Source organism: Tiliqua scincoides, chromosome 13 (assembly GCF_035046505.1).
Source record: "Tiliqua scincoides isolate rTilSci1 chromosome 13, rTilSci1.hap2, whole genome shotgun sequence".
In the NCBI taxonomy this organism is placed as follows: Eukaryota; Metazoa; Chordata; class Lepidosauria; order Squamata; family Scincidae; genus Tiliqua; species Tiliqua scincoides.
In genome coordinates, this window is record NC_089833.1 from 15009283 (window position 1) to 15036567 (window position 27285).

Below are 27285 nucleotides of genomic sequence, written 5' to 3' on the forward strand. Positions count from 1 at the left end.
CTTTTTGTTTTAGAAATGTGCAAATCGCAGTATCTGCAGCAATGGCATCTGTGGCTATTTGCAACATACATCAACACATAAGAGACACGATTGAATCAATCTGCAATTGCAGAGTCTGCTTCAATGACAACAGTCGTATCATTGGCTTGCCACTTCTCCTTATGGCTTTGACTGCCATGACTGGTGGAGGTTGAGCACATTCAGTGACAGCCATTTTTGACTATGGATTTTCTCGTAATTGATCACAGCAGCACCAGGTAGTTTAAGTTGCCAAATACTATTTTTATTTGATTTAGTAGATTTCTAACCTGTTCTTTGGGCAGAATCTTCTCTGGACAGCCAGAAAAATACACTGTCTCTGAGTTACGGTCATCCAAATCATGGACGGCTGAGCTGGCAGTTTCGCAGGCACAGTGCCTCATTTGTGGGGCCTTTACGCAGGCTCAGTAGCTCTGGGTCAGTGAGAGGCAACTGTTTCAAGTTGTGTATGTTCCGAAAAGTGTCACAGAGCTGGACATATTTTTATGTCTCTGATAAGAGCATTGAAAAGTACATACACTCAAAGAGAAGCCATGGGGGTTCTGATTCAGCCAACTGGATGCTCTCTGTGGATGCTCAGGATGTGTAAGTGAAGTTCTGACAGGTCACTGAACAGCGATGGACAAATCTTCTGGCCCTCACCCTATTAGAGGAGTTGTGGGTAGACATGGTGGTTCTTTTCCTCAGAGCAGAGTAGCCTTGGCCTCTAAAGTTAAGCCAAGGAGCGCTAACTGGCCCACCAAGAAATTCCCTGTTCCCCTTCCAGGACCTGAGTTCAGGATTGCAGCCAGAGTTCTTGAACTAAGAACTGTAGTCTGTACCTTGCAGCAGGACTGAGTTTCCCTAGACCATGCTGGGCCGGCCCCAAGATGGCTGTTCTTGCTTCTGATTGATTAGTAAGCCAAGCAGATTTTCTTACAAAATCAAGCGTTTGTCGCAGTCTCAAGGCCTGTCCTTGAGAGGCACTTTCCAGGCAAGCAGTGCCCAGGACCAGACCATTGGCTTATAGAAGAGACTGCCCAAAATTTTAGTTTTGCTTTCATTTGGTACATGAGCCTCTTGTTAGTTTTCTGGCAGCATCAACTGTCAACAGTGTTCTGCACTCAACTGTAGTCTTCACTGAAGCATGGAGCTAAGAGTTGACATGCTAGCATGGCGTATTCAGAGCTCGAGACTGGCAAGGTGTTATGTCTGTCAGGCACAGAAGTTGTCAGGCCCAGAAGTGAGCCACCTTTCTGTTGTCCAATGGCTATAACTCCTGAAGGTGTCCTGAACCATCAGTTATCATATTTGTCAAAGCTCACGGTGAGGGGAAAACCAAAAGGCTGTGACATTTCCAAGCTGGCCATCACCTGCTCCCTTCCTGCCCAGCAGGCTGTTGTGTCCACCAGGACATTTTATCACTAAGTCATAGGAGCGCTTCACTCTTTGCCTGCCATGAGCGAGACAAGCAAAGAGAACAGCCAGGAAATAGGGGGAAGATGTTTTCAAGTAGTGGTGTGCAGGGCACAGAGAGGAAAGCCAATAGTCTGCATCCAGACCTCTGGTTCCTATTTCCAAATGTGAATTCATATCAGCAATCAACATGTTTTAAAGCATTGTAATTGTGGACTTTGACACCTAGTTGGAATATAATATTAGACATCTGGCATTGTCCAGGAGACAACCTGTCCTTTCATTATGTGCTGAGGGCAGGAAGACACAGGGCACCACCATGAATGGGAGCCCCCATGCCACAGTCCCTCTCTTCAACTCACCCTGCATCCTGACTTCATTATAGTGTGTTTGTACACACACTCACCCCCCCCCCCCAATATCTCTGGCTGCAGCTGGTGGGGACAGGGAAACCAAGAACAAACTGAACGAGGCTTTTTCAGCAGAGGCTGAAAGGTGGTCATTTCAGCAGTGATCTGTGAAGCCCTGACATAATCAAGGCCTTTCGTGGAATCATTCTCGGAAAGCCTGCCCTGTTGCCCAAACAGCTTCCGTTAATTTAGAGATAAATAAAAGCAGAGACACTCAAGCTGTTTCTATGTTTGCTTTCTCCCGGAGTCATAATGCTTCATTTGCAAGTCAGGCTGCTGTTTGGTCTTCTTATTTCTGATATGTGGATTAGCATATTCTGAACAGCTATTGTACAGCTCGTTTCCTGAAGGGGAAAGAGCAAACAGTCCTCCTGCCCCCCTCAAGTTCTTAGGCTTCCAAGGATTGTTTGTTTTTGCTAATTATTTCCTTGCAATATATGGTGTGTGTGTGTGTTTTCTTTTCTACCAGCTTTGAGGGATTCACCAGATGGTCTTGACTTTTTAGGTCATTCCTGCCACAGGGACATTGATTTGATTTCTTTTGACTTCCAGTGTTTGGTGAAACAAACTCTTGCTGCTGCTAACAGAAATTAGCTATAAATAATCTTTTGGAATAGGCTCAGCATAAGATAACAGAAACAAAATAGAATATAACAGCATCTTTAGTTGTCTTTCCAATGGCACCTCATATTCATCTTCAAAATCTTATCACAATCACGTTCCCACCATAAAATAAACAAACAACTAGCCATATTTCCCCTGCATTTCCAACACTTGATGTCCTACCAGGAGTTGTATCCCAGCTACTTATCATTTTGAAACATTGTTCTTTAATGTTTGAACATAAAGAAAAATCACTTCCTTTTATCCAGATATATTATTGTATGTCAAAACTTATAACTGTACCGGTATCTATTTTAATATATAATTTTTCACTCGTTCTTGCTCGCAGAGGAATTCGAACGAACTGTATACATTTTTCCCAAGGCATGCTTTGTGGGCCTAGCTAAAAAGCTTGGTTCAAATTCTGTCTTTGTTCTCAAAACAAACCATCTCACCTTTAATTCCATAGAGCAAATTGAAAACATTCAAACCAAAGTAGGTGGCACATTTAAATAAATCTTAAAATCCGCCATAGTCCCACATGGAGGGTTATTAAACCTTACATCTAAGTGTTTTTGTGGTCTTTTTTATTTGTCCACATTAAAGCTTGTAATTTTACTTTGCTGTTCAGTTGTGGCACCATCTTTTTGATCTGCAGTCATCTTTCTACCCATAATCCATCACAAACGGATCCATAAAAGATAATGCTTTTCAACTACTGGTGCTAGTCCCTGAGGCTTCACAGTATGTCGTGTGGTACTTAGCCCCACTAACTCTATTTTGCAGAGACCCTCTTTCACCTCCCATGCCACTAGGCATGAACTTACCTGTGCCAACTGGCACAGGGACTGGATCCGGCGCTGGCAGGCCAGAGTACCTCATTGCACCGGCATTGCTAGCTCTCAAGTCAGCACAAATGTGGCTTACAGCATGTGTGAAACACTCAAGAGCAGGTACAGGGGGGCTGCATTGGCACAACGTGCCTTTAGGATTGGGCTGTAAGTCAACATTTTCATTAGACAGGGTGTAATTATTCTGCAGCCACAAAGCAGGACAAAACACAGGTTTTGATTAGCCCAGTGTGCGTCTTCTGGGTGAGGTCAGAATATAGATATTGTAGCAATCAACCAGGATTCTGTTCTGTTGCTCCTGGCTGAATGTAATTATTTTTGTTTTATTAGAATTAATATTATTTCCTCATTAAATTCTGTATATTTCCTCTTTAGAAAGGAAACTGCTTTGGGAATCAGTGCCTTTTGCTTTAATTGAAGGCACTGAGCCGAAACAAATGGTCCTCTCTTTGTACAGGTACCGACTGGCAGGGCTCCCTGGGGAGTACCAATACAAAAACATCACCAGTGCAGAAATTAACTACTGCTTGGTCAAAGACCTGATCATCTGGACTCAGTATGAAATCCAGGTGGCATCTTACAATGGAGCTGGCCTGGGACCCTTCAGCAGAGCAGTCACCGAATACACTTTGCAAGGAGGTGAGCTTCGTTCTAACTGGGCCTCTCGTTGAATTAGAGGCTTTGCAGCTGCTCTAGAAATGGAACATGTTTCTATATATAGTTTTTTTGTTTGTTTCTTTTTTGTTGCTATTTAAGTAACCGCTGCAATATCTTTGCATAGCCTACTGTGTGTTCTAGGCCTCCTGCCTCATCTCTTGAATGTGGACATTATTAAAAGTAGTCAGGTACAAAGTAGTCAAGATTATATCTTGTACCAAAAGAGCTAGGATTGATGTAGGAATATACAGCACAGCATTCTGAATTCTTCAGAAGGCAGAACTCGAATGGTAAAAAGGAAGGATCTTAAAAGTGAACATAGTCGTAGACAAACCTTACTGGGGCAACAGAAGACATGATTTCCTTATATTGCTGTCTTTTATCCTTGGGAACTGCACGTTAGCCACTGAGAATTCTTGCACCATTCTTGAGCAGTCATGCCTTTTCACCAGAAAAAAATGTCTGCTACAGATCCTGAGGACCGTAGCAGTATCTCCCTATCTGTGGTTTGTGTACCATCTTTCATTCTGAAGCCATCTCACAGCTTATGGGGCTGGGGAGAATAGACATGGACTGAAATGCAACTTGAATCCCCACTTGTGGAAGTCACTTAGGGCCCAATCCTATCCAATTTTCCAGCATTTCCAGCCACAATGCAGCCTGGAGGTATGGGAACAAACATTCCTTTACCTTGAGGAGGCCTCTGTGACTGTCTCCCCACCACAGGATGCAGTGCATACCCCATTGGCATAGCTGCACTGGCACTGGAAAATTGGATAGGATTGGGCCCTTAATTAATTTTCAAAAATGTATACCCCACCTTACTTTTGCAAGACTTGAGGCAGCTTGCTTGCTTGCTTTCTTCATGCACTAACCTAAAAACAGAGATGCAAAATTTCATAATAAAAACAACCCAAGAGAGAGAAAGTAAGCTCTGGGTGCATGTGGGGGAAGGCAGCTAGACTGGGCCCCAGGCCATTTGGACCTCCTCTTTTTGATCTGCAGATAAAAAAGGTAGTAAGAAAGTATTCCTCATCTCCTTCCCAGTCTTCTCAGCCCTGCTGCCCTTGTTTCTCCGAGATACCTTCTAAACTTCCCAGTTGGTGTTGGAAACCTCTTGCATCTGAATATGAGGCCACTTCTGTTTCCGGCTCTTCCTCCAAAGTGCAGACCAGTGCTGAATTTTGAGCAGTAGACAGTGTCATGGTCCTTGCTTTAGTGGGCTGTAAAAAGTGGAAAGCTATTAAAACCCCCCATTTGAGATACAGTACATCAGTTACTTCATAATCAGTAAAGTGCATGTAGCGGTTCTGCTGACTGGGAACGAGAGCACCATATTATTGCAAGACTAAAAGCCGTTTACCGTGCAAGGAGATATTTCCTTTTTGCATTTTGGATAACGACGAGGGGGAAATGGCAATCGCAGCTCAATGGGTCAATAAACAAGGCAACTTGCTTCCGAGTTGAGTATCTAGGCACTTCCACATGCCATGGAATCAACAGTGAAATAGCTAAGGGCACAATCCTAACCAGGTCTACTCAGAAGTAAGTCCTATTTTGTTCAATGGGGCTAACTCTCAGGAAAGTGTGGTTAGGATTGCAGCCTAAGACAACTGACACATGCAATTGGCAAACGGGTGAGACAGTGTCCTGTTGGGTTGCAGCTGGCTGCCTCTGGGTTTCCCCCAAAGCGTTTGGTTCTAGCATGCTGTAGCAGGTAGGGGACGACCAGTGCATATAAAAGACTAGCCTGCAGGAAGATCAACAGTTGTAGCTGCTACCCCAGCTGCAGTAGCGTCTTCATACCTGCCTTTGAGCCACCTGGCAGACCACTTGTAGGAGACCAGGTGGTGCACAAGATGGCCTCTCTCTCTAATCCAGCAGGGCTCTTCTTATTGGTCCCAGCAGCAGCACAAGACCACTGGTTCTGACAGCGCACTCATGTTAAGACCCCGCCCGCTGTACAGCTGTACAAGTGCTGCGCTGCTTACAAGAGCAGACCTTGGATTTATTCTGAACTGCTGTTGCCTGTATGTATGTCCAGGGGTGATTCTAGCAACAGACAGCTGGGGAAACTGGTAGGGGGGCAAGCTAAATTCTGCCAAAGGGCTTCAGATGGTAAAAGGTCGGGTGCAACTGGCAAAGCCAATTTGTGGGAGTGACAACTGAACAGCTATTGATCAATCTGTCTTCATCAGGAAAAATGGCTGTTATTAAATAGCCACAAAGCAACCTCTCCTTCCAACAGTATCTTTTTAACTGCTGAGCCCTCGAAAACGCTTTGGGATGTGTTCGTTGCATTGTTATTGTTCCTAACTGCCTTTGTCCTGCTATTGGCATGACCCCCTTTCTTTGGTTTGGAGAGGAAAGACTAACCAGCTAAAATAAGACCCCATGGTATTCCTCACTACAGACAAGATCTCTGCGGAGAAATAGTTTGTGCCCACTCTGGTGCTCCTTTTTACACATCCTTCCTGTTGCCTTTTGAGGTTTGGCATTTTCTGTCTTTTGACACTGCAGGTTGGCCCAGCACCCAAAGCCTCTCCCTCAGCACCTCTTTGCCTCTCAGACTTGCAGTTCCTTTCCTCAAGCCCAGCAATTGGCTCTAATGCAGCTTGCTTGATATTATGTGATGTTATTATCATCCTTTATTGACCAGCTGTCTGTAGTCATTTATAAATACATAAATCCTGTCTGGTGCATCAAAAGCGTTCCATTCTGCATTAAGGGTGGCGTTTAGAATGCAGGGGTCTCTTCTTCTTGGGCAAAGCTCTTTAACTACTTGATAGATAGTGGTTGTTTGTGGATTAAAGCCTGGACGTTTGTAGTCTACGTTGATAATGCTTCATAATATGGACAGATTACTCCAACATGGGCAGTGCCCTGTGCCAATGCAGGCTGTATGGAACTGTGTGCGTTTGAAGACTTCTCTTTTTGAAAGCCTGGACGGAAGCCTGGAAAAAGAACTGGCTGCTTAGTCCCAGTATAATTTGAGGCATTATTAATGTCAGAGCCTCACCATAAAATGATGGGTTTTCCCTTTATTGCACAGCCGTTGGAGAAAGGCCAGCGATTTGCTGCTCGTGGTCATTTTTCACTCCTGAATAAAATAAACAGCTCTTAAATCCAGGGCAAGAGTTTGAGAAACAACATCTGACAAGAGAGGAGAGGAGTGAAGGGAGTTGTAATGCATCACGAATGTGTGGAGATGTGCCAGTCCCCCTTTTCCAGCCTTCTTCTCTGCGTGTCCTACCATTTCACTTAAACCAAGGCGTTGGTCACTGAGCTAGGAGGGCAGAAAGCAAATCGGAGCTAATGGCGGCGGTGATGATGCTTCTGTGTAGGAGACCCCACTGCCTGACTGCTGCAAATAGATTTACCTCTGATGCAGTGGTAAAATTTAAAGAGCAGGAACTCATCATGACACTCGCCATTAAGACTAGAGCGCACAGACAAAATCAGTTCCTTCTTTAGAGTGTTTTCTCCTGGCTCAAGCCCTTTGAAACTAAAATATGTCAAGGGCAACACTTGGGTGCTCTTACTGATGCCATCACCACTCCAGCTATAGAGCTCCCCCTTGAATACAGCCCTGGTAGGACTGCCAGATGAGAGAAACAACAAGAAGCTCCTTGTAAGACACAAATTGCTGCTAGGAGATTCTCAGCATTTGTACTAAGTCTTGGGAAGAAAATCTGAGAAGATCCTGAAACACGAAGTTCTGTTATGACTCTCCCCAGAGAATGCCAGGAGAAGACTAGCACATGTCATTCCCTTGAGCTGATTGCTGTGTGGATTCTTTGTGGGGCAACTGGACACCCCTGCAGCTGTCTACTGTCACACAATCACATCTGCCTTAGACACAAGTAACCAAACTATTGGGAGTTCATCAAGACAGGCCCCTGCCACCAAAGTGACAACTACTATTGCTGTTACTCAATGCTTGTTTAGCATCAACAGTCTAACGCCAATTAGGTTCTCTTGAGATGCTTGTTGGCACAGCAGTCTGGTGTCGAGTTCAGAGGCACTGACTCTCTCTGAACCTTAAAAGCCTTCTTCAGAGTGATAGTTGGCATGGCTCTTTGACCTACATATGTTTGCTGTAATTCATTTAAGGCCTTTGCAACTCTTTCTGCTTCCTCTGAGTTTCCTTCAAGTGGATGTTTGTGCATTTTTTTGTGTGCATACGGAAAGGGTGTGACCACATAATTGTTTAACCTGGATGTGCATAACCTGTACATGCAGTTTAGGGTCTGTAATCACACTCTATGAATTGGATGCTGATTCAGTACAATGCGGCATTTGAAAATTGACCTTGGAAGGCACAATGATTCTTTTTGACTGATGTGCTTTGATGTCCTTTTTCCTCACCGTAATTCAGACCTGTCTTTCTGTGACAAAGTAAATTTGGGCCTTCAGCTGTTATCTGGTGAATCTGCATCCATCATGGCTTCAAGCAAGTCTTGTTAAGTTGAAAAAGAAGGTAGATCAGTCCATCCATAGAAGGCTTCTTGCCTGGATGATGTACCTGCCTTGGAACACTTAGGGAAAACCTTTTGAGTTTTAAATGCTTGAGTTGGTAGGGTAAAAAAGTGTAGAAATACCCAGAGAAGTTCTGAATGGCAGGTGCTTTCATTTCTTTACTGAAATGCAAAGCATAGCAGAGAATAGCTAAGGGGGCACAGGTAGGCACAGTTTATTACTCCCCTAAAGAGATGTGGAAGGAAGCACGCTTCTGTATTGTCAAACTGTGCATCCCAAAGGTTACAAACGTAGTGCGCGTGCTTATTTGAGAGGACATTCTGTTGCAATCCATTAAATGAATGTGCCTAGAACTGAGGTGGAGGTCTTGGAGCTCTGCAACTGATGCCAGTACCTTAAGAGAAAAATTGAATCCTCAGCGAACTTGCACTCTGTGGGGCCTGCCATGTTTAGAAGTGGAAGCTGACATCCTAAATATCAGGAGGCTTCTTTGAAGGCCTTTCAAGCATTTGCTAAACATTTATCTTAAAAATTGCTTCTCTGAGCCTCTGCATATGCACAAGTAGCAAGTAACATGTTTTGCCTAAATTCTGTCTCTTTTTCCCATTATCGTGCTGCCCAAGTCCATTTAATGGCTCTTTTCCACACCGCCTTCCTGACCTTTTCTGCTAAAAGCACTTGGAGAATGCAACATATTAACTTGCCGTTCAAGCAGCTGAGTTCTAATACATTTCCAGCTAAGTGAACTTTACCAGGAGGATATAGAAAAGGTTGGTTCTGTCGCACCAGCTTTGTAGCAAAATTGGGGGAATTCTTCTAACTTGTCACAAGATGCTGCCAGGGCAGGCAGCCAGGGAAAAGAGTTCTGGTTTCAGTGACACCTCTGTGGGACAACTTGTGCATTACGCTTGGAAGCCTCTGCAGTTTATTCCATATGAAAAATCAGGCCTTCCCATGGCAGCTTTTTAACTTTAATAACAAACACAGTCTGTTCAAAATGTGTTTGAATGGAATGTGTAATTTGGCCTAATAACAGCTTTTTATTGTGTGTGTGTGGGGGGGGGGGCAGATTTAAGTTTGAGCATTGGCACAGAATGAAGGGTTGGACCCCTTCCCCACCCACACCATGACCTCAGCCCAAATCACCACCACCCTAAATCTGTTTTCTGAGACAGGAAGAGAGTTGGGGCACTCCAGGCAGGGAACTCCCAGGAACTTCTCTCTGACACTGTGATGGGAAGGCTGCATTTGTGAGCAGTTCAAGCCCAGAATTTGGCACAGATGTGTAACTCAACGCAAGTGGAACGAGGCTGGCCCTAGGACAGTTTGGCCAAATGTGTCTGGAGGGGCCCCATACTGGGGAAGTGAGCAGCATACCCCCCGGTTGGAAGAAGTTGGCAGTGACACTGCTTGCTGCTGGTGCCTCACCACCACTGGTGAGTGGGGGGGGCATGGGGTAAAGGCCCCTCAAGCATGTTTTGCATTGGGCCCCACAGCTCTGACGGCTGGCCCTGGAGTGCTGACAGTCTCTCAAACTGAATGTTGAACACTGCAGCTTTCCCTTTTATTAATGAATCTATTAATAAATATTTCTATATCCTTCCATATAAAAAGGCTGGTAGCCATTAGCCAACTTTGTTTTGTTCACATATTAACTGCATTCATTGACTGTCAGATGAGGATTTTCTCTAAAGAAACCCAAAAATAAATTAATACCATAAATCATGATTCCAGAAAGGCAATTTTTCCATTCATGATTTTATCTCCCACCTTTTTCTTCCTTGCAACAGGTATCTTTTATGCTGTCATGATTTAATCTGGGTTCAAAATGCTACCATCCCATTAAAACTGGGTGTTTTTTTTTCTTATCTTTCCATTTTAAGAAAACCACATTAGTGGGAATGTTGTCAATAATTACTTCAGCATTTTTGTTTTTAAAAAGCTCCCAGAAGTAAGGGCTATGAACAGAAGCTCTTTGATTGCATGTGACAGTCCTTTGAGATATTCTGAGTCCTCTTGCAAGCCTCAGTCCCCAAAGACAGATCTCCCTGTACGTCAAAGATCTTCAGAATTCTGAGAGAGGAAGGTGACGCTCAGAGGCGGGCAGCAGGGAAGTGTTAACGAATGATTTCTGAGGGCAAGCTCTGTGTGAAATGCTTTCAGAATTCTGACTGCAGCACATTCCAGGTAGCCACCGTTGTGTTCAAAGCGTAAGGCAGACCTCCCCAAGGAGACAGAAGCACCTTAAAGTCCCCTGTCTCCCAGGAGATTTTTTTTTTACCCGGAAGCAGCATATTGAGTCTGTCATCCCAGCTCACTGGATGCAGTAGAGATGGCGAAAGAGGCAGTAGGGACAAGCTGATCTAAACCAGAGGTAGAAACCACTGGGAAGTTCTCATTGAAATGAAGCTGTAGAAAAGTATGACTCACTGAAAGATTATATGTGACATCCCCCTGGTATAAACATGTTTTGTTTTTTTTTAATTTACTGAATTTGCTTGTTTTAGTTTACAAACTGGAGTATAATTTGAAACATGATTACAAGTGTTCTGTGTTCAATATCATACCGACTGAGATTGTTTAGTATGCAGTGCAAGTCTATACATTTATGCAGAAGTAAACCCCATTATTGTCAATGGGGTTTACTCTCAAGTAAGTGTACGCAGGATTACACTGTTAATTCCTTAACCAAAGTGAGTGAACCCTACTCCAACTGATACTTTGCACAATAAAAAATAAAACAAAATCCTATTATTAACAAACAGAAGAGTGGGCCACAATTCTCTTATTGCTTTTCTCCTGAAGGATTGCTGCAAGAGTCTGAGAAGTGTCACCTTGACACTGTGGATTCCCATTACAGCCACAGATAATTGAGAGAGATGTATTCACTCATGATCATCGGTGCTTCTGTCTTGGGTCTGTGGGAAAGCTCATCGGTCTAATAGTGAGCCACAAGAACCGTTTCATCCCCTTCTCTTCCCATTGAAAGAATTTCCAACAGAAAATGAGAAATAACCCAATTAGCTTTCTTTTTAAGTCACTCCTCTGTATCAGAAACATAAATCACCGGTCTCCTTTTGCACCACTGTTATTTCCTGTGAATCACAAGTGGCAGCTAAAGGTTCCTTCTTTTCACCTCTCCTTTCTTCAATTTTTCTTCTCCGCCTGCAATCAATTTTACTTTGTCGTCTTCCTGACCGGCATTGAGCAGTGCCCACTGCACCACCACAGAACGTCCAAGCCGAAGCCGTGAACTCCACCACCATCCAGTTCTTCTGGAACCCTCCTCCCCAGCAATTCATCAACGGAATCAATCAGGGATACAAGGTGCGGATTACCTTCATGCACGCGAAACATCTTATTGTGCTGCAGGTGCACTGACTTCAGGAACTGAATGGTTATCCTGTCAGTTTCCAGAGATACCTTTCTTTGCATACTACCTTGGCCTGGTCTACACATGCAACAGAATAAATTGAGTGATACAAAGACTCGTGTCATTTCTGACTACAGGTGAGGGATGCCACTTTGGTCCACTACGTAATAAACTTCCTAAAAATAGAGAACTAGCACACCAGGGAGAGTTTAATTGAGCCACATTCTTTGCCTAATGTGGTAGTTTATTAGATTTCTATTCATAGGAAGCTTTTTAAATAAGGGAGTATTCAGAAATGCAACTCCTCACTTTCAGTCTTTAGGGACATGGTTCATTTTGCCACCCAGGTATTGTATCACCTCATTCTGCTGCATGTGTAGACCAGGCCTCTGATCCAGTGAATGAAGTCGTGGATCAATCTCACAGATCCTGGACTCCTTTATTTGGGGAAATTCTGGCTAAAGCTTTTCCTGGAGCTGTTTCCCCCCAAACATGATGCCGAGAGTCCTATAGGCTTCCCCCACCCTCCAGTGGGCATCTGCGGGCCCTGGTAAGTCTAACATTAGCCCCAATGTCCCCAGCACTGGCATGATTGCAGGAGTGCCAGTGCGGCTGGTGAGGTTGCCCCACCCCTTAAGGGTGCTTCTCAGGCTGGGGTGTCTGTCTCAGTTTGAGAACCTCTGCCTTAAGGTGCCTGCACCTGAGTCAAAGGCTTGAGATGTGTGCCAGAGCCATTTTCATCATGGGGCTAGAGTCCTGAATTCAGTGGGCCTTCAAAGAATTGTAATTCAACTTTTCATTCCAGCTAGCTTCTGATTTTTCATTTTGTATCTATTCCAACCTCATTGTTCTTAACAACTGGATAAAGCAAGTAACATGTTGATTGGTTCATACCTGTCAACAGGTAGTTGATATCCTTGCTTTTAACTGTCACCATTATCTTTGCTGTGCTTTGCTTTTTATTCCTCTTTGTAGTTCATGCAAAGAGGAATGAAAACGTGCAGTTCATATGTCTCTTATAGGGTGTTTTTTCTGGTACTGTTATATGGACAGTGTGGGCAAGACATCTCTATCATATTTAGCTGTACCACGTAATTTTTGTAATGATTTATAAATTACCAGTAGTCAAAGTTTTATGTCTGTGCTTGCCAGCCGGACTCCACCCACTGCAGATTTTCCATGGCAAAAGCACTCGGATTGGTTTAGTGGGGCTGCCGAATGCTACACCCATCAGAGGCATGGAAAGCTCAGCGTCTGACATTTGGACGTTTCCATTGTGTTTCATAGATATAACTTAGGAAAGAGATGCAAACCCTTCTTTCTGCTTGCCATTATGAAATTGTTTCTTTTCTTTGAAAATGTGCTTGCATTCCAGTGAGTCTTTAGGCACAGTCTGACAGTTCTGTGAGCAGGAGGAGAGGGCAAAAAACAAACCTGGCTTTCTCTTGTGTTGCTAAGGAGTCGGTTCTGCCTGCCTGAACCTGAGGAACTTCGGGGGTGTGCTTGCTCTTAAGGCTCGTGCACACATCAGCATGGTGGCTGTCATCCAGGTGTCATTCTCAGGTGTAGCGCCACAGCTCTCCTAGCAGATTGCGTCTGTGCTGTGCCACAAGGAGATGCCCTCTACTCAGTGTGCCCCCGCCTGCATTTGAACAATCTTGTGAGCTTTTAATGCCCACCCTCGGGAGAGACCAGTGGAGATTTTTCAGTAAAGCAATGCAATATTGCCCAACATCAGTGGGCGATAGATTGGCCCATTGTTGTTGTTTCTGAATAACACAACCTTTTCCATATTGATGGAAGTGGTGTGGGACAGTGCCTGGGAGTATGAATCAGGAATGTAAGTCAAGTAAGAAGTCCTTGATGAAGATTTTTTTCTCGTCTTTGCTCACTAGCAGAGCAATCCTATCTGCCTGTATCTGGGAGTAATCCTCATTGACTTTAATGGGGCTTATCTAAGTAAACATGGATAGGATTGGGCTGTAGGTGACCTGAAGTGAATGATTTTTTCTATGGGAGTTGTTAGGGCAACCATTTTGAGCCAGTTCAGTGCACAGCTGCTGTGGGTGGTCAAGTGCTGTGCCCAGAGTTTGGAACGTCACCATAGATAGTCAGGTGTTCTCAACCCAAAGTTGCTCTGCCCCTTGCGGCTGGGAATTTGCCTGGGCAACAAGAGTCCTTTGAGTTTGGCCTCCTGGCTTGACCTTCTCTCTGGTTCCAATTCCGCATCTACCTCTGGATCAGCTCTGCAGCTGCAGTACTGAGGTGACAGCATGACCTGCCTCTCAAGACTGTGGATTGCTTTGATAAACAACATGGAGTGCTTTGAATACTTGAAAGCACACCATAAGTGCTTAGCTTTATTTCCCAGCTATGTCCTTGGCCGCATAGCCCAGTGACAGAATACAAGATTTGGAGCCATTTTTCCAGAGGCAAGACCTGCACAGTTTTTTTCTATGAAAACCTTCAGCACTGACTGAGCTATACACAAAGCAGCAGAGAAATGATTTAAAAAAAAATCTGGTTCTCTTTTTGAATTGCCAATGGTCTGCAAACCTAGAGCACCCACGTGTTAAGTAGGCCAGGGCTTTGATCTTCATTTACCTGCTCTGAGGGTCAATTAGCACCAATTAGCAACAATTAATAGTACTCACTCAGCAGCAATGTAGCTGTGTTGTGTTGCAAAAAGTAATCAAGGTAACAAGTGCTAATGGACCTTTCAGCAGCATGGCTTGTTCTTCTTGCCATCTGACTTCAGTTTAAGTAGGGAGGATCCTGCCAAGCATGTCAAATCAGTCTCTTAAGAAGTCCAACTGATTGGGAGCCTGGATGCGTGGCTTTCTCCCAGGCCTCTCTTAGCGATGGACTAGGCCTCAGGAGCTGTCCCAGTCCCAGCTTGTGCAATCTGCCTCCAGCTGAAGCTGGTTTCTGTGTTGCAAATGAGGCAAGGCTCTTTAAATCAAGGAGTGGCCAGGGAATGTGCTGTTCCCAAACTCCCTTCAGGGCTGTCCCTGATTGTCCAGAGTAGACTCTCTCTAAGAGCCCCTTGCCTAACCGCTGGGTCAAGTTCTCCCTGTGCTCTGTCACAGTTCTTAAAATGTAGCCGTAAGCGCTTTTTGTTGACCACTGACTTAAAACAACAACACATTCTCAAGACTTGCTTTTGCAAAGTTCTTTCTGCCACTGGGTGTAATGTGCAAGCCGTTTCAGCCAACACAGTAACAAGGTTAAGTCTGTATACACAGCAATAGTGGTGACAATTGCATTACCGGCTAATGTTTGTTCTTTTCCAATTGAGCTAATAAGGCCCTGGCAGTCCAAGTGTATTGGCTTGTGGATGGGGAGCCATCTCTAATGTGATTTGCATCACCTGTTAAATCCACTTCATTCTAGCTCCTGGCCTGGCCAATTGACGCACCAGAAGCTGTGACAACAGTCACCATCACTCCAGATTTTCATGGCATTCACAGCGGTTCCATTACCAACTTGAAGAAATTCACCACTTACTACACCTCAGTCCTCTGCTTCACCACCCCGGGGGATGGACCCCAGAGTCCACCACAGCTGCTGAAGACACACGAAGACAGTAAGTACCCAGCAGCCCGTTTCTGTAATCTCTCCAAGATAACCGCACTGCATCCTGTGAAGGAAGATGGAAGGCTGGTGGGCTCCTTGAGGTAAAGAGACATCCATCCCTTGCCCCAGGACAAATTCCAGCAGCCGCAACAGGTCTGCTTGGACCTTCATGAGCTAAATAGCCAACACGTGTCCATGTGGATCCATGTTGTCTGATTGGACGTGGGAAGGGGGATAGGATGCGGCTGGTGTGTAGCTGCAGCCTATACTACCCCCCTCCTGGGCCTGATCTGCCCACCTCCACCCTCCTTGCCTTCCTCCCCCACCCTGCTCTGCCTTCATGCCACTCAACATGAATCTTATCTGATCTGGCACATGCTTGTTCGTGCGTGGATGCCAGCGCAGGGGTTCAGCGCAAAGTACTTTATGGCACGTTTGCCACAGTGCAGTATACACTGTGCTGGTGTGTGTGCTACTTAGCATTGTGCCATACATCTTGGCAGGAGAAATTCCCTGGGAACTATATGGAATAAAAGTAAGAGGACTTGTTTTGGATGCACAGCTATCATACAGACATGCATTTTAGAATGGATTTGGCTGTCTTGGGCTCTACCTGTTCAATGCAATTCAGACTGAAATATTGAATATCAGACTGAGAATTAAATCAAGTTGGCAAAACTATGAAAGGAAGCAGCACAATTCTTTTCTAAAGGATCCTCAATTCAAAGCTGTATTTTATATGTTGTCTTCTCAGCAGTTTAAGTGTTATTTAAAAATCAACAAGGGAAAAAACCATGCACAGTATGTCCAATTTATAATATTGTGTCTTAGGCAATTTTTTTATCATTTTCCCTGGCCTAATTTATCAGTGCCTGCAAGGAGAAGAAACACTTTCTTTGGTGTACAGCGCAAGTACTCTCCACTTCAATTTCCCACTTCCCATTTGAAATCTCACCCCTGCTGCTGGAGAGAGAAACCCTGACAATGCAGGAGATACCAGCAGCTTCTTGATGTGGCTATTTCCTGTCCCTGCGCCTCAAGAATAACCATCTGTTAGTCATTCATGCTGCAAAGGAAGAGTCTTATAGACTGCGTCAGTATTTGATTTCAAATGCTGACAAATTGGCCATGGGAGAGACTTGTTGGAAAAGAAGCTGGTGACACCTCCATGTTCAAAGAGCAGAATTGCTACCATCAGAACTTTCTGGGTATTAAGCAGCTGCAATCTAACCACTGGATATCTGCAAAGCTACTTAACTTTCAGTGTGTTTGCTTAAAGCTAAAAAGTCAAAGCGGAGCACGTGCTTAGATTATTTACTGTCAATGTAATCTGATTTGTAAGGCTTCAGAAATTCCATTGACACGCATTACGCTAGAACAATTGATCTGTTTGTGAAATACTTGCGTCCAACATGACTCTAGACCACTTGTTCTCGGGGGGGGGGGGGTATTGTTCTGTTTTACCAGCTGCACAAGAGATTGGTTTTTATATCCTTTTCCACATGGTGTAAAAGGGTCGTAGCTCTTTGGCACAATGCAGGTTTTGCATGTAGAAAGTCCAAGTTCAGACTCTGGCATTTTTCATTCAGAGGGTCTCTGGTAGTAGGCCTGGAAAAGAGTAGCTCCCAGCCACAATTGACAGTGCTGGCCTAGGCAGACGAATGCTGTGATTCATTTTAACCGATGAGAGGCTGGCTAGGGCTCTTGCTCCTCCAGGCCAGCCAGCCTCTTCTTGCAAGGTTGACTCTTCTTGCATACGGGAGCTCGTTGTCACTGTGGCTGGAAAGAGATTTGTTGCTTGCAGTTTGCCCCATGTGGCAGTAATAACAACAGCACTGTCAGTGTGATAATCTTTTTCATTTGTATTCTTACAATACATGGATGGTTGTGGCTGGAGGGGGGGCACCTAGTGAGTTCATGGGAGGGAGAAGATTCAGACCAGTCCGTTCCAGATGCACAGCTCAGCTTCTTAAGCTCTGCCTAGCTGGCTGCTAGGTAGCAGGGCTACTTTTGCTGCAGAGGAAAGCGAGAATTCAATTCCCACCAAGCTGCAGGCAGAGGTCCAGCCAACTCGAAAGAACCGCAGCAGGTGGCAAGAAAGACATCAGCCCTGCGGCCAGTGAGGAAAAATGATTGGATACTGGCACATTCATTTAGTGTCTTGATAATTTTGCCTGAGAGCAATCACTGCGCTATGCAGTGAAAAGTGCAAATATTGAAACTAAAAGTATTGCAGTCTTGCTATAGTTTGGGGTTTTTTTTTGTCCTTTTTCTGCAATGACAGCAGATGGTTCTGCACCAGCAACAACCATCTCACTCTCTCTCTGCCCCCTCCCCATTTGTCAGTGGTCAATCAACATGATTTGAATTATAAGGAATGAGAAGAGAACATCTCTGGTATTTTATAAACACACAGAGGCATTCTGGAATTTTAGGGACAGTATGATAGGTTGATTGGCTGGCATGTTTGTCCAGGAAATCTCTCAGTCTCACCCCTGGCTCCTGTGAGTTCAGAATTTGGCATGGCAATGGCCAAAGGGAGAACCAGATAAGGAGAGTCTATAGTAGCTGTGGACAGCATGGCAAGAATAGAACCTCCAAAGTTGCTCAGACCAGCAAGAAAGGCTTATTATACGTCATGATAGGTGGTCAAGAAGTACCCCCTGATCATCTCTGGCCTACTGGGTAAAGGTGCTTCCTTCTAGGTGTGACTGCCCTCCCTGCAGTTCCTCACCCTTTGCCAGAGCTACCCGCTGCAGACTTCAGTCCTCACATTCTAGCCTTCCACAATATTCCATTCACAACCCATGATAATCAAACAGCATGTCCAAACTGACTCCAAGTTTTAAATGGGGACTACTGAGAATTACGGAACACAAGCACTGGGCCCCTCCTGTTGGGGGATCCTAGAGTCTGTCCTTGACCGCGAGAGTGCCCTTTCGTGGTGTGATGCTTGGCATCCGGCTGCATGAGGACACGGTGCCAACAGTTGTCCCTGCATTCCAGGTGCAGCATAGCAAATTGGCTAGAGCCAAGCCTATTGGCAATCTTTCTTCTTCATAGCTGGAGGGAAGTTAAGAGACTGGACAAAAGTGAAGAGGAAACAGAATATGAATTGCCAAGTGGTGTCAGCAGAGCAGGAGGGCAGCCCAATCCGGCAGAGTTCCAGGTAACAGAAGCACAGTGAATAGCAAGTGAGCCGAAGCTCCCTCTTCTCAATTTGTCTGTTGGGGAGAGCAGGGCGAGCAGTCTCGCAAATCAGGATTGAATGAAGACGGCACGTTTTGGACAATCGTTCTGTTTTACACTCTTTCATTACCCACCAGGGAATGCTATCTTAAGGAGCTGTTCAGATGAAAAGAAAAAAATCTCCATCCTGCCAAAGTTCCGCCCAGTTGCATGCATTTGCTGAAGATCGTAACTGTGCAAGCGAGCAGTTTGAAAAAGCTGTTTGGAAGTGGATTTATCCAAGGGGGGCTGGGTGGATATCCTCGACCTTGATTTGCACTTGCAAAATTGCAGCGGCCCAGTCCAATGCATGCACTGCCTTTGCAGAAGCAAATTCTGGTTGCCCAGTGTCTGCAAAGGTGCAAGGAGAAAGATGCAGGTTTCCTTAGCCTATTCAGGGGCAGGAAACCTCCTTTTCAGACTTCAGATTGTCTACCTCTTCTGATTAGATTACATCAAGAAAAGAAAACCAGTGGAAGTGAATCTCCTCCAGCTGCAGTCTTTAATTCTGTGAATAGCTGAGAGAAGGATGCAATAATTTGTCTGGGCGATAACTAACATGATGCTTAACACACCCTGATTATTCTTGCAGCTCTCCTCTCACCCTGGCTGGGAGGTTTCATGTCTTCAGCCCTAACTGTGCCACCTGACTCAGACCCAAAGCAAATAGATCCTCTGTTAACAGATTTCCCTTTCTGATTGCCAGAGCCAGGAGCTGTGGGACATCTGAGTTTCATGGAGATTCTGGACACATCGCTCAAGGTCAGCTGGCAAGAGCCTGTGGAGAAAAACGGCATCATTACAGGCAAGTAGCAGCAAAGAGCTGTTGCAAAAACTCTCTCCAAAATAGGGTGTGGAGACCGGGGAAGGGAAGAAGGGTCGAGGAGGGCACGTGGCCTTGCCACAGGCAGTGAGGCCAGCTATTATTGAGCATCTCTGACTTAAAATTCAAGCTTGCCTCTCCCACTTTGGAAAACTGAAAAATCAACAAGGACAGTGTTAGAGATCCAATTACCACCGGCTCCCAAACGTGGCCACTAGTTTAGTTTTCTGCAGGAGCAGTCAGACCCCAACTAGCTCTTTGAGATGATTAAGCACCACTATTTCGGTGTCTGTTTTTCTGCAATCCTCAGAGGCTTCAACAGCCACTGCTGCCAGGTGGAGAGAATAGTTGATGCTGACTTTACCACAAGGGCATCATGATCAGCTAAGATGGTTATTTTATCTTCACCTTGACCATCCAACCAGAATGCAAAAGTGCTAGGCACATTTGGTCCCTGCTGTACAAGCCTTCCAGTTGCACTTTTTATTTACTGCATATTCATAAGGAACTAATTTCATGTAGCTGTCCATATATCGAGACTTTGGGAACATAAGCACATATTACTAGTAATTTGTGATAGATATTTCTGCAACTTCTTCAGACGATGAGCAGTTAGGTGTTGGACAGAAAGTCCGAGGAGACCCATAGCCACCAGCAGCCCTTACCCAGGGGTAAGGGGAAAAATTTCCCCTTGCCTCTGGCTAAGCCGCTTCTGGCCACAATCCTGATCTGGATACAGCGCAAGCCTCCTGGCTTGCCTGTTCCAGCGCAAGTTAGGATTGCACCCTAAGCAACAGAAATGAATGTTATGGAAATCAGAATTCATTCAGCTTACACCTGTCAAATTGGCATGGAATCCTACACACACCATCCTCAGATTGGATATAATACAGACCTGCACACAAAGCAAGAATGAACAAGGAATACCTCCCTGAGATGCCTTCACAGTACAGAAAAATCTGCCATTAATAAGTGATTCAAACCACAAGGTACAAGAGATGGGGGGGAGGAAATCCCCAGATTATCTACCAGTCTGTCCTGGGGGTGGGTTGGGGATTGCTTTCTAGCAACATATGGCTATCAAGACATCAAGTTATATACTAAGTCTCCAGATGCAAGCAGCTTCTCTTTGGTTCAGATACAGAGGTGTGTGTCTGACAGTGTAGCACACCAGTGATAATGCACCAATGATTCAGTGGTATGTAATGCACTCAAGCAAGGGCCTTCACGTGTTGTAGGGGAGGATGGAAGTTGCCCTGTCATTCATAGAGAAAACAATGGTTGAAAATGTAGCATGTCTGCAGGACCTTGAATTTCTGAAAATGGAACAAGATTAAGTGCCTGCCTGATGCAGCCCCTGTTACCCTGCACATGCCCGATCTCGTCTGATCTCGGAAGCTAAGCAGGGTCAGGCCTGGTTAGTACTTGGATGGGAGACTGCCTGGGAATACCAGGTGCTGTAGGCTTATACCATAGTCTTTTGAGACTGAAGGTTGCCAACCAACCATGATGCAGCCGGACCAGCAAGGGTGAGAAGTTGACATGTCCCAACTTGGTGCTGGACAGTACATTGGAAGTTGGTTGGGTGAAGGAATGGTTTTTATTCTACACCAAATCAAGTCAATAATTTTAAAAGGGGGGGAGCCAAGGATGCCTTTTATTTATGGGGGTGTAAAGATGTGCCAGGCAAGGTTTATAAGGAAGAAAAAGCTTCCCTGTTGTGAACATCGCATTTAAGGCCGGGAGATGGGAGGTGGTGAAATCATTCCTTTCCCTCGAATGGTTCAGTGGCTTACACAATGCTGCTTAGGAATCTAAAAATGCTTAGGAGGCTCCCACTTCATCACTTCTGGGCACGGTTGTCATTTACTGTGACTTGGTTTTTAATTCTGATGCACGGAATGAGGGGGAAGGCGCAGAGGGCATTAGGAGGGAGCCAGCCAGTGCGGGTAACTTGCCCATTGCTCTCATTGTGCATTTCAGTATCTTCCTCTCTCCCTCAGTAAACTCTGATTTATGAGGGCCTGGATGCAGACGGACAGTTTGTGATTGGATGTACTGCTCTCTCATACAGAATTTACTCCAGATCAACAGAAAATTATTTCTGAAACTCTTCTGGTCATTAGTTTCAGTTAGGCGGCAGCTTGTGGAGAAGGCGCTAATGCCAGGGCGTGAGGGACGCTCGGTCGTTCTTCTCTGCTGCCTGCTTGGACTTGAGCCAGATAAAACGGGCTCAGTCTCTTCGATAATGTGGCTCTCCTGGACATTTGCTTGGTCCAGTTCATGGCTTTTAAGGTTAGAAGGATTTTTTTTTCCCTAACGTTCTCCCACCTGCTGTCACGCTTTTGGCTGCAGGGCTGCTTCTGCTGGATCAATTCCTTTCCATCAACTTTTGGCCCGTCTGCTTTATTTGATTTGTTCTGGTTTGACGGGGCTCTTTCTGACAGCAGACTTTGCTGGTGGGCTGTGGGTGTGTCTGGCAGACTGCTCAGTGCCGGTGGACGTGGCATTTTCAGACATGGCAATACGATGAAGCTTCCAGCACATTTTAAGAAGCATTCACAAGTCAACCTGCTGCAAATGCCAATTTTAAAAGTGCATTAGTCTGCCCTCACCTGGAATTGTTCGTTGTTCATATTTTACACCTCACCTTGAACAACCAATGCACTTCTTTGTTTGTTCAATCCCATGAGCAGGCAGATGGACTCCTTTAGTCTGGAGTTGAATTCAAATGAGCAGTCATAGTGTTTTGACATAGACTTTGCAGTCATGACTTGATAGCCCAGCTGTTTTCACCTTGTGCTGATTCTACTATCAGGAACCAATGTCCTCAGGAACACCAAGTGAATAAGATTTTGATAGAGTGTCTCAATTTGCCCTGAATCTTTGGAGATAGGGAAGACAACAAGATAAAAATAAATGACTAAATCTGTGGAGGCACTGCATGCTAGAAGTTAGATCTGAAGAGCAGTTGTGAGAGATGAGGAAATGAAGGCCCCTTCCTAAACTTCAGCTAAAATATCAGGAGACGTGTCTTGTGTGTGATTAGTGCATTACGGTACAGATGTGCACCTCTTAAATTCAATAGCCCTTAAGTACTCTTCAGTTACAACAACTTGTCTTACTATCTCAGAGCTCAAGTTCTGTGGACAAATGATGACAGCCCTTAAAGGTGCTTTTGTTTATTTATTTGAACAATCCTAACCTGCACTGGAACAGACAGACCACACTGACCTGCGCTGTATCTAGCTCAGGTTAGGTGCAGGCCCCTTACCTCATGACAAGTCTCAGCCACCCCATGGGGCTACTTGGATCTGCACCAGCAATTTAACTGGCACAAATCCGAGCAGCCAATGTAGGACTACAAGGCTTGGGGTTAGGTTTTGATGCACGCTGCTACTGATAATCCTGCCTGATCCTCTGCCCATTCCGCCCTCCCTTGTCCCAAAACACCCATCCCCAGAATGCCCTCCAGCCACCCGCTCCCTCCCCCTGTGTCACCCGGTACAGACTTAACCCATTCAGCCAGCACAAGGGCTGGCTCTGGCCCTCTCAAGCTGATGCAGGTTTGTGCACTTGACTAACTGACTCCTGAATCAGCACTAACGTGGCTTACAGCATGTTTGCAGCACCCTAGAGCCAGTTCAGGGGGTCTGCACCAGCTCAACCTACAGTTTGGATTGTACCCTTAATTTGTTTTTTAGCTGAAAGCACTCAGAAAAGGACTTTCAAAAAAAAAATCAACAATAAATACAGATATTAAATCTTGCATTAATGGGCGCTAACATAATTACTCCTTGGGTAGACTGGCTGGCTAGTAAATGGTAAGGGAGGCCCTGCCATCCTGGCTGCACTAGAATAACTCAGGGAGCCATCTGCAGTCCTTTCACCTGCAGATGGGGAAGGCAAGCTATATACAGGCTACCAAACATAAGAATGACTTAAGTTGCGTGCTGCAGGTGTTTCATTATAACATGACTTGTTATTGTCACATAGCAATAGAGACCCATGGAAAACCTTGCACAGTGAACCTAAATAAATTACAGAAATAACTTAGAAAATAGACAAGATGCATTTTACTCTGCACACGTCCCAACACCAATCTTTTGACCTGCTTGGGGGACAGTTTTACTGTTAAAAATTGCTTGATTTATTCCTGTTTCTGTTTTGTGTCTCCATATCTGGGTCCAGCATGAGGTAACACACTAGCAGGTGGTAGTAGCATCCATAAAAATTTCTTAGTCCTGAATACTGCACTTTTCCCCCCTTCCAAGTTAAGCCCTGAGAGAGTCTAGAAGGACTAGGGTTTTGTCAGTGCTCATAGTCCACTCAAGTCCAGACCAGTCAATGGCTGATTTAGACTATTTCTTTCCTGATTTGAGCTTGAATCACATCCAATTCACATCAAGAGCAGCTCATACTTTCAGGCCCTGATCCTAATCACCAGAAAAGTTGCAATCAAGCCAACTTTTCTGACTGGTTCTCTAGAGACTGTCATAAGAAAGGTTCAAATGTCCTCCAGGGAGAATAAAGTTGTCACCAGGGGTTCAGAGGAGGGAGAGAGGAGAACAAGCAAAATCAGAAGCAAAATGGAGAAAAATCAGGTTATAGAAACTCAGGGAAGTTCATGGAAGGCAGACAGCAATAAAAGAGCAAAGGGATGAAGGACTTAACAGGCACTCTGCAACAGAAAAGAGAGGTGGAGGGTCAGGTGTTAACAGATTAGGACAATAGATTTCCTGTACAAGGTTTGAAAAGACAAGATAATGATTCACCCTGCTTAATAGTGTACGCAAGGGCAGCTGGAGGGAATGGAGATTTTTCCCCTCTATTCCTTTACAATTCTCAGCATGTTCCTCTGGGTTGATTAGCATCTCATTCTTAAGTTTTTTTCCCCCTCAGTTTTCATTGGCGACAGTTTCTTTTGTGTGGTAGCCTTATCTCTAATGTAGGTGTACAAGCACATTTTTCCTGGTTCATTGAGCTTGCCAACCAGGCTATAGTGTGTTTTTGCAATGCCTTTGGTTTAATATTCTGGCCTTATGCCCTAAAGTCATACTCATCATTTGGGGATGGATTATTTCCTATTGTTGGGCCAGGCGGTCAGTGATAAACTGAGAGGAACTGAGACTTTTTTCTAGTATGCACCCAGCATTGAAAAACGTGCTGCAGACACCTGAATTATAGACTGGCTTAAGAAATTCACACACCGTGGCGTGGGGAGGGTTAGACAGCCATTTGCTTCTGCTTTGCCGTATTACATAGGCACGCAAGAAGCTGCTTTATGCCATTTCAGTCCATCTATCTCACTGTTGTCAGCACTCACTGGTGGGTTTCAGGCTTTTCTTCCTGCCCTACCTGCAGATGCTGCAGGGGATTGCAGCTGGGGCCTTCTTCATGCAAAGCAGTCTGGCCCCTCCCTTATTCACAAGTGAGTCAGAATGGATGCTTCTAGCCAGTCAGTTGTCACTCAGTGCAAAATATGGGGAAATATTTGAGAAATGAGTTGCCAACCTGAGGTTCTGTGACAGTCTCGGTGATTGCTCCTGCAGGTTGGTTAGATAGCAAAAGTAATAAAGAAATATTGGAGAGGATTGTAAGGGGTTGAGAACCGGTGCAGTGTGTGAAGAAGAGGCAATCAAGTGTGGCAGGACGTGGTTTAAGAAATGGGAGACTCGTTCAGTATATGAGTGGAAGAAAATGGGGGAAAGGAGACCAAGAAGAAGACTTGGATGCAAGGATATAAAGCAGAAAAGGGAGGGAGGAGACATATGCAGTCCTAAAAGCTTGCTCCAAAGAGACAAGAGTGGAGAACTCTCAAGACATGACACGACCCGCTTGTGGAAAGACTGTTATAGTCAAGGAAAGACATTAGACTCTGATGGACTGGGGGACAGAGCAGGAAGCATTTTGTGTGCCTGGGATGAACGTTGGTGATGATGAGCTGGAAGCCAGGGGCTCGTGCAGGTCTTGTGGCCCATGTGAACAGGTGCCAGTAAGAGAAGCCGAGGGATAAGGGGTAGAGTTCATACTTCAGCTGGCAGTTGAGAGGCAAACACTAAGCCCCCACTAAGTAGTACGGCTACTACTACTAGTAGTAGTATGGCTACTACTGTGTACCATAGAGCTGGCTTTTTCTGAATTCCCAAGGGCAGGGCAGTGGAGGGATCCCTTCCTGAGCAAAGGGGGGCAATATTTGCTTGGCGACAGCTGATATATGAGATTAATGGCCTGAGACTGGTTCCTGCAAGAGAGCACTTTCCTCTTCAAGTTGAATGATGAACACACTGGTGGTTCCTTGTCCAAGCAGGAGAAATATTTTTTGAACATACTTGAGAGCCTATTCAGGTTCAGGGAACCTCCTTCGAAGACACCATTGATAACAGCTGCTTGATTTCAGTGTCTTCTTTTTTCTTTCCAGGCTACCAGATCTCCTGGGAGGTGTACAGCAGGAACGAGTCTCGCCTGGCTCGCACTCTTGCTAACACAACTCTTGAGTACAAAATTACAGGCTTGTCGTCTCTCACCACCTACACAATAGAAGTGGCGGCGATGACAGCAAAAGGCACCGGCTTGGTCACTTCATCTACTATTTCATCAGGCATTCCCCCCGGTTAGTAAGATGACAGAGTTGGGGGAGGCCAAAGAAACATTGGTGTGATGTTTATACTACGCGGTATTAAAAAAAAATCCAAGTCACAGGAGCTAAGTACAGAAGTACTGTAAAGAAATTCACCTTGGCATCAGTTCTATTTACATTGGTCAGTGGTGTGTGTGGGTGGGGCACTGATTTGTAGAAGATTTGTGGGGGAGGTCACCCTAATGTTTGGTAATGGGAACCTTTCACTGTTAATGATAAAATAAGTACAGATGCCCTATTCAGTTATAGGAATTCAGTTGCAAACACAATGCAGTTAATTCTGGTATCCTTGCCTACATTTGCATCTGGATGAATACCTTAAGAGGAGAAATGGAGACTAGGGATCCGCACTGGAGTGGGATGGATGAGAGCCAGTTGGAAGGAATAGCTTGGGTATCTCCCCCATCTCACCTTGTCATTCAATGACAGTGACCCATGTGTATATAAGGGTGACCCTCACTACCCATCAGTGGTTGCTGAGTGGTTAATGAGGTCAAGGAGCAGAGAACAAGGAAAAGTAGGTCACCCCAGCCAACTCCTTCCTCTCAACTGCTACTCTCTCTGCCACAGAAAGCATCTGCACCCTGCTACCCATGTCACACTACTTTAATGGTTGAGCTTTGCATTTCCAGTTTTGACTTATTGTTCTACTGGCTACCTAATCTACCAAAGTGTTGCTTATTTTGAAACATTAGCTGTTTTAAGAGATTGGAGATCCTCCTAAGTTATCAAAGGCATTTCAGTACTGAAAAATAATACAGTTACACAAATGTGGAAACATTGAGCTGTGTACATATACCTTCCACTCTTAAAAAAAAAATACTAAATCTTCTTATCTTTTGTTCTGCTGACCTGTACAGAACTTCCTGGTGCTCCATCCAATTTGGTGATCTCAAACATCAGCCCTCGCTCTGCTACACTTCAGTTCCGGCCTGGGTACGATGGAAAAACAGCAATCTCCAAATGGATAGTAGAGGGTCAGGTATGTAAAAAAAAATTGCAGATAAGTTCTTAATCATTTAAACAAATCTGAGGAGCCAAATTTGTAACAGACTTTAATTATCAAGATTTGAAGTCATGAACATTGGATCATTCAAAGGATAACTTAGCAAGAAGTTGTGATTAGGTTCTTAAAGTTGAGGTACCAGGATGCCAAGCTGAAGATTTCACTAGAGCCAATGGAAGGTTCCCTCCTTCCTCCCTTCTTTCCT

The 27285-nt window shown here is 44.9% G+C and overlaps 1 protein-coding gene and 1 pseudogene across 1 annotated transcript in view; both read left to right on the forward strand.

The window, feature by feature from the left end:
• Nucleotides 1–27285, forward strand: part of SDK1 (sidekick cell adhesion molecule 1) — a 478937-nt gene that overhangs the window by 329212 nt on the left and 122440 nt on the right. The window contains exons 17-22 of the mRNA XM_066640872.1: nt 3756–3937; nt 11646–11761; nt 15201–15393; nt 19318–19416; nt 25856–26047; nt 26935–27056. Coding sequence (XP_066496969.1) covers nt 3756–3937; nt 11646–11761; nt 15201–15393; nt 19318–19416; nt 25856–26047; nt 26935–27056 — 904 coding nt within the window. The remainder of the gene's footprint in view (nt 1–3755; nt 3938–11645; nt 11762–15200; nt 15394–19317; nt 19417–25855; nt 26048–26934; nt 27057–27285) is intronic.
• LOC136634078 (5S ribosomal RNA) lies at nt 20781–20900 on the forward strand (annotated as a pseudogene).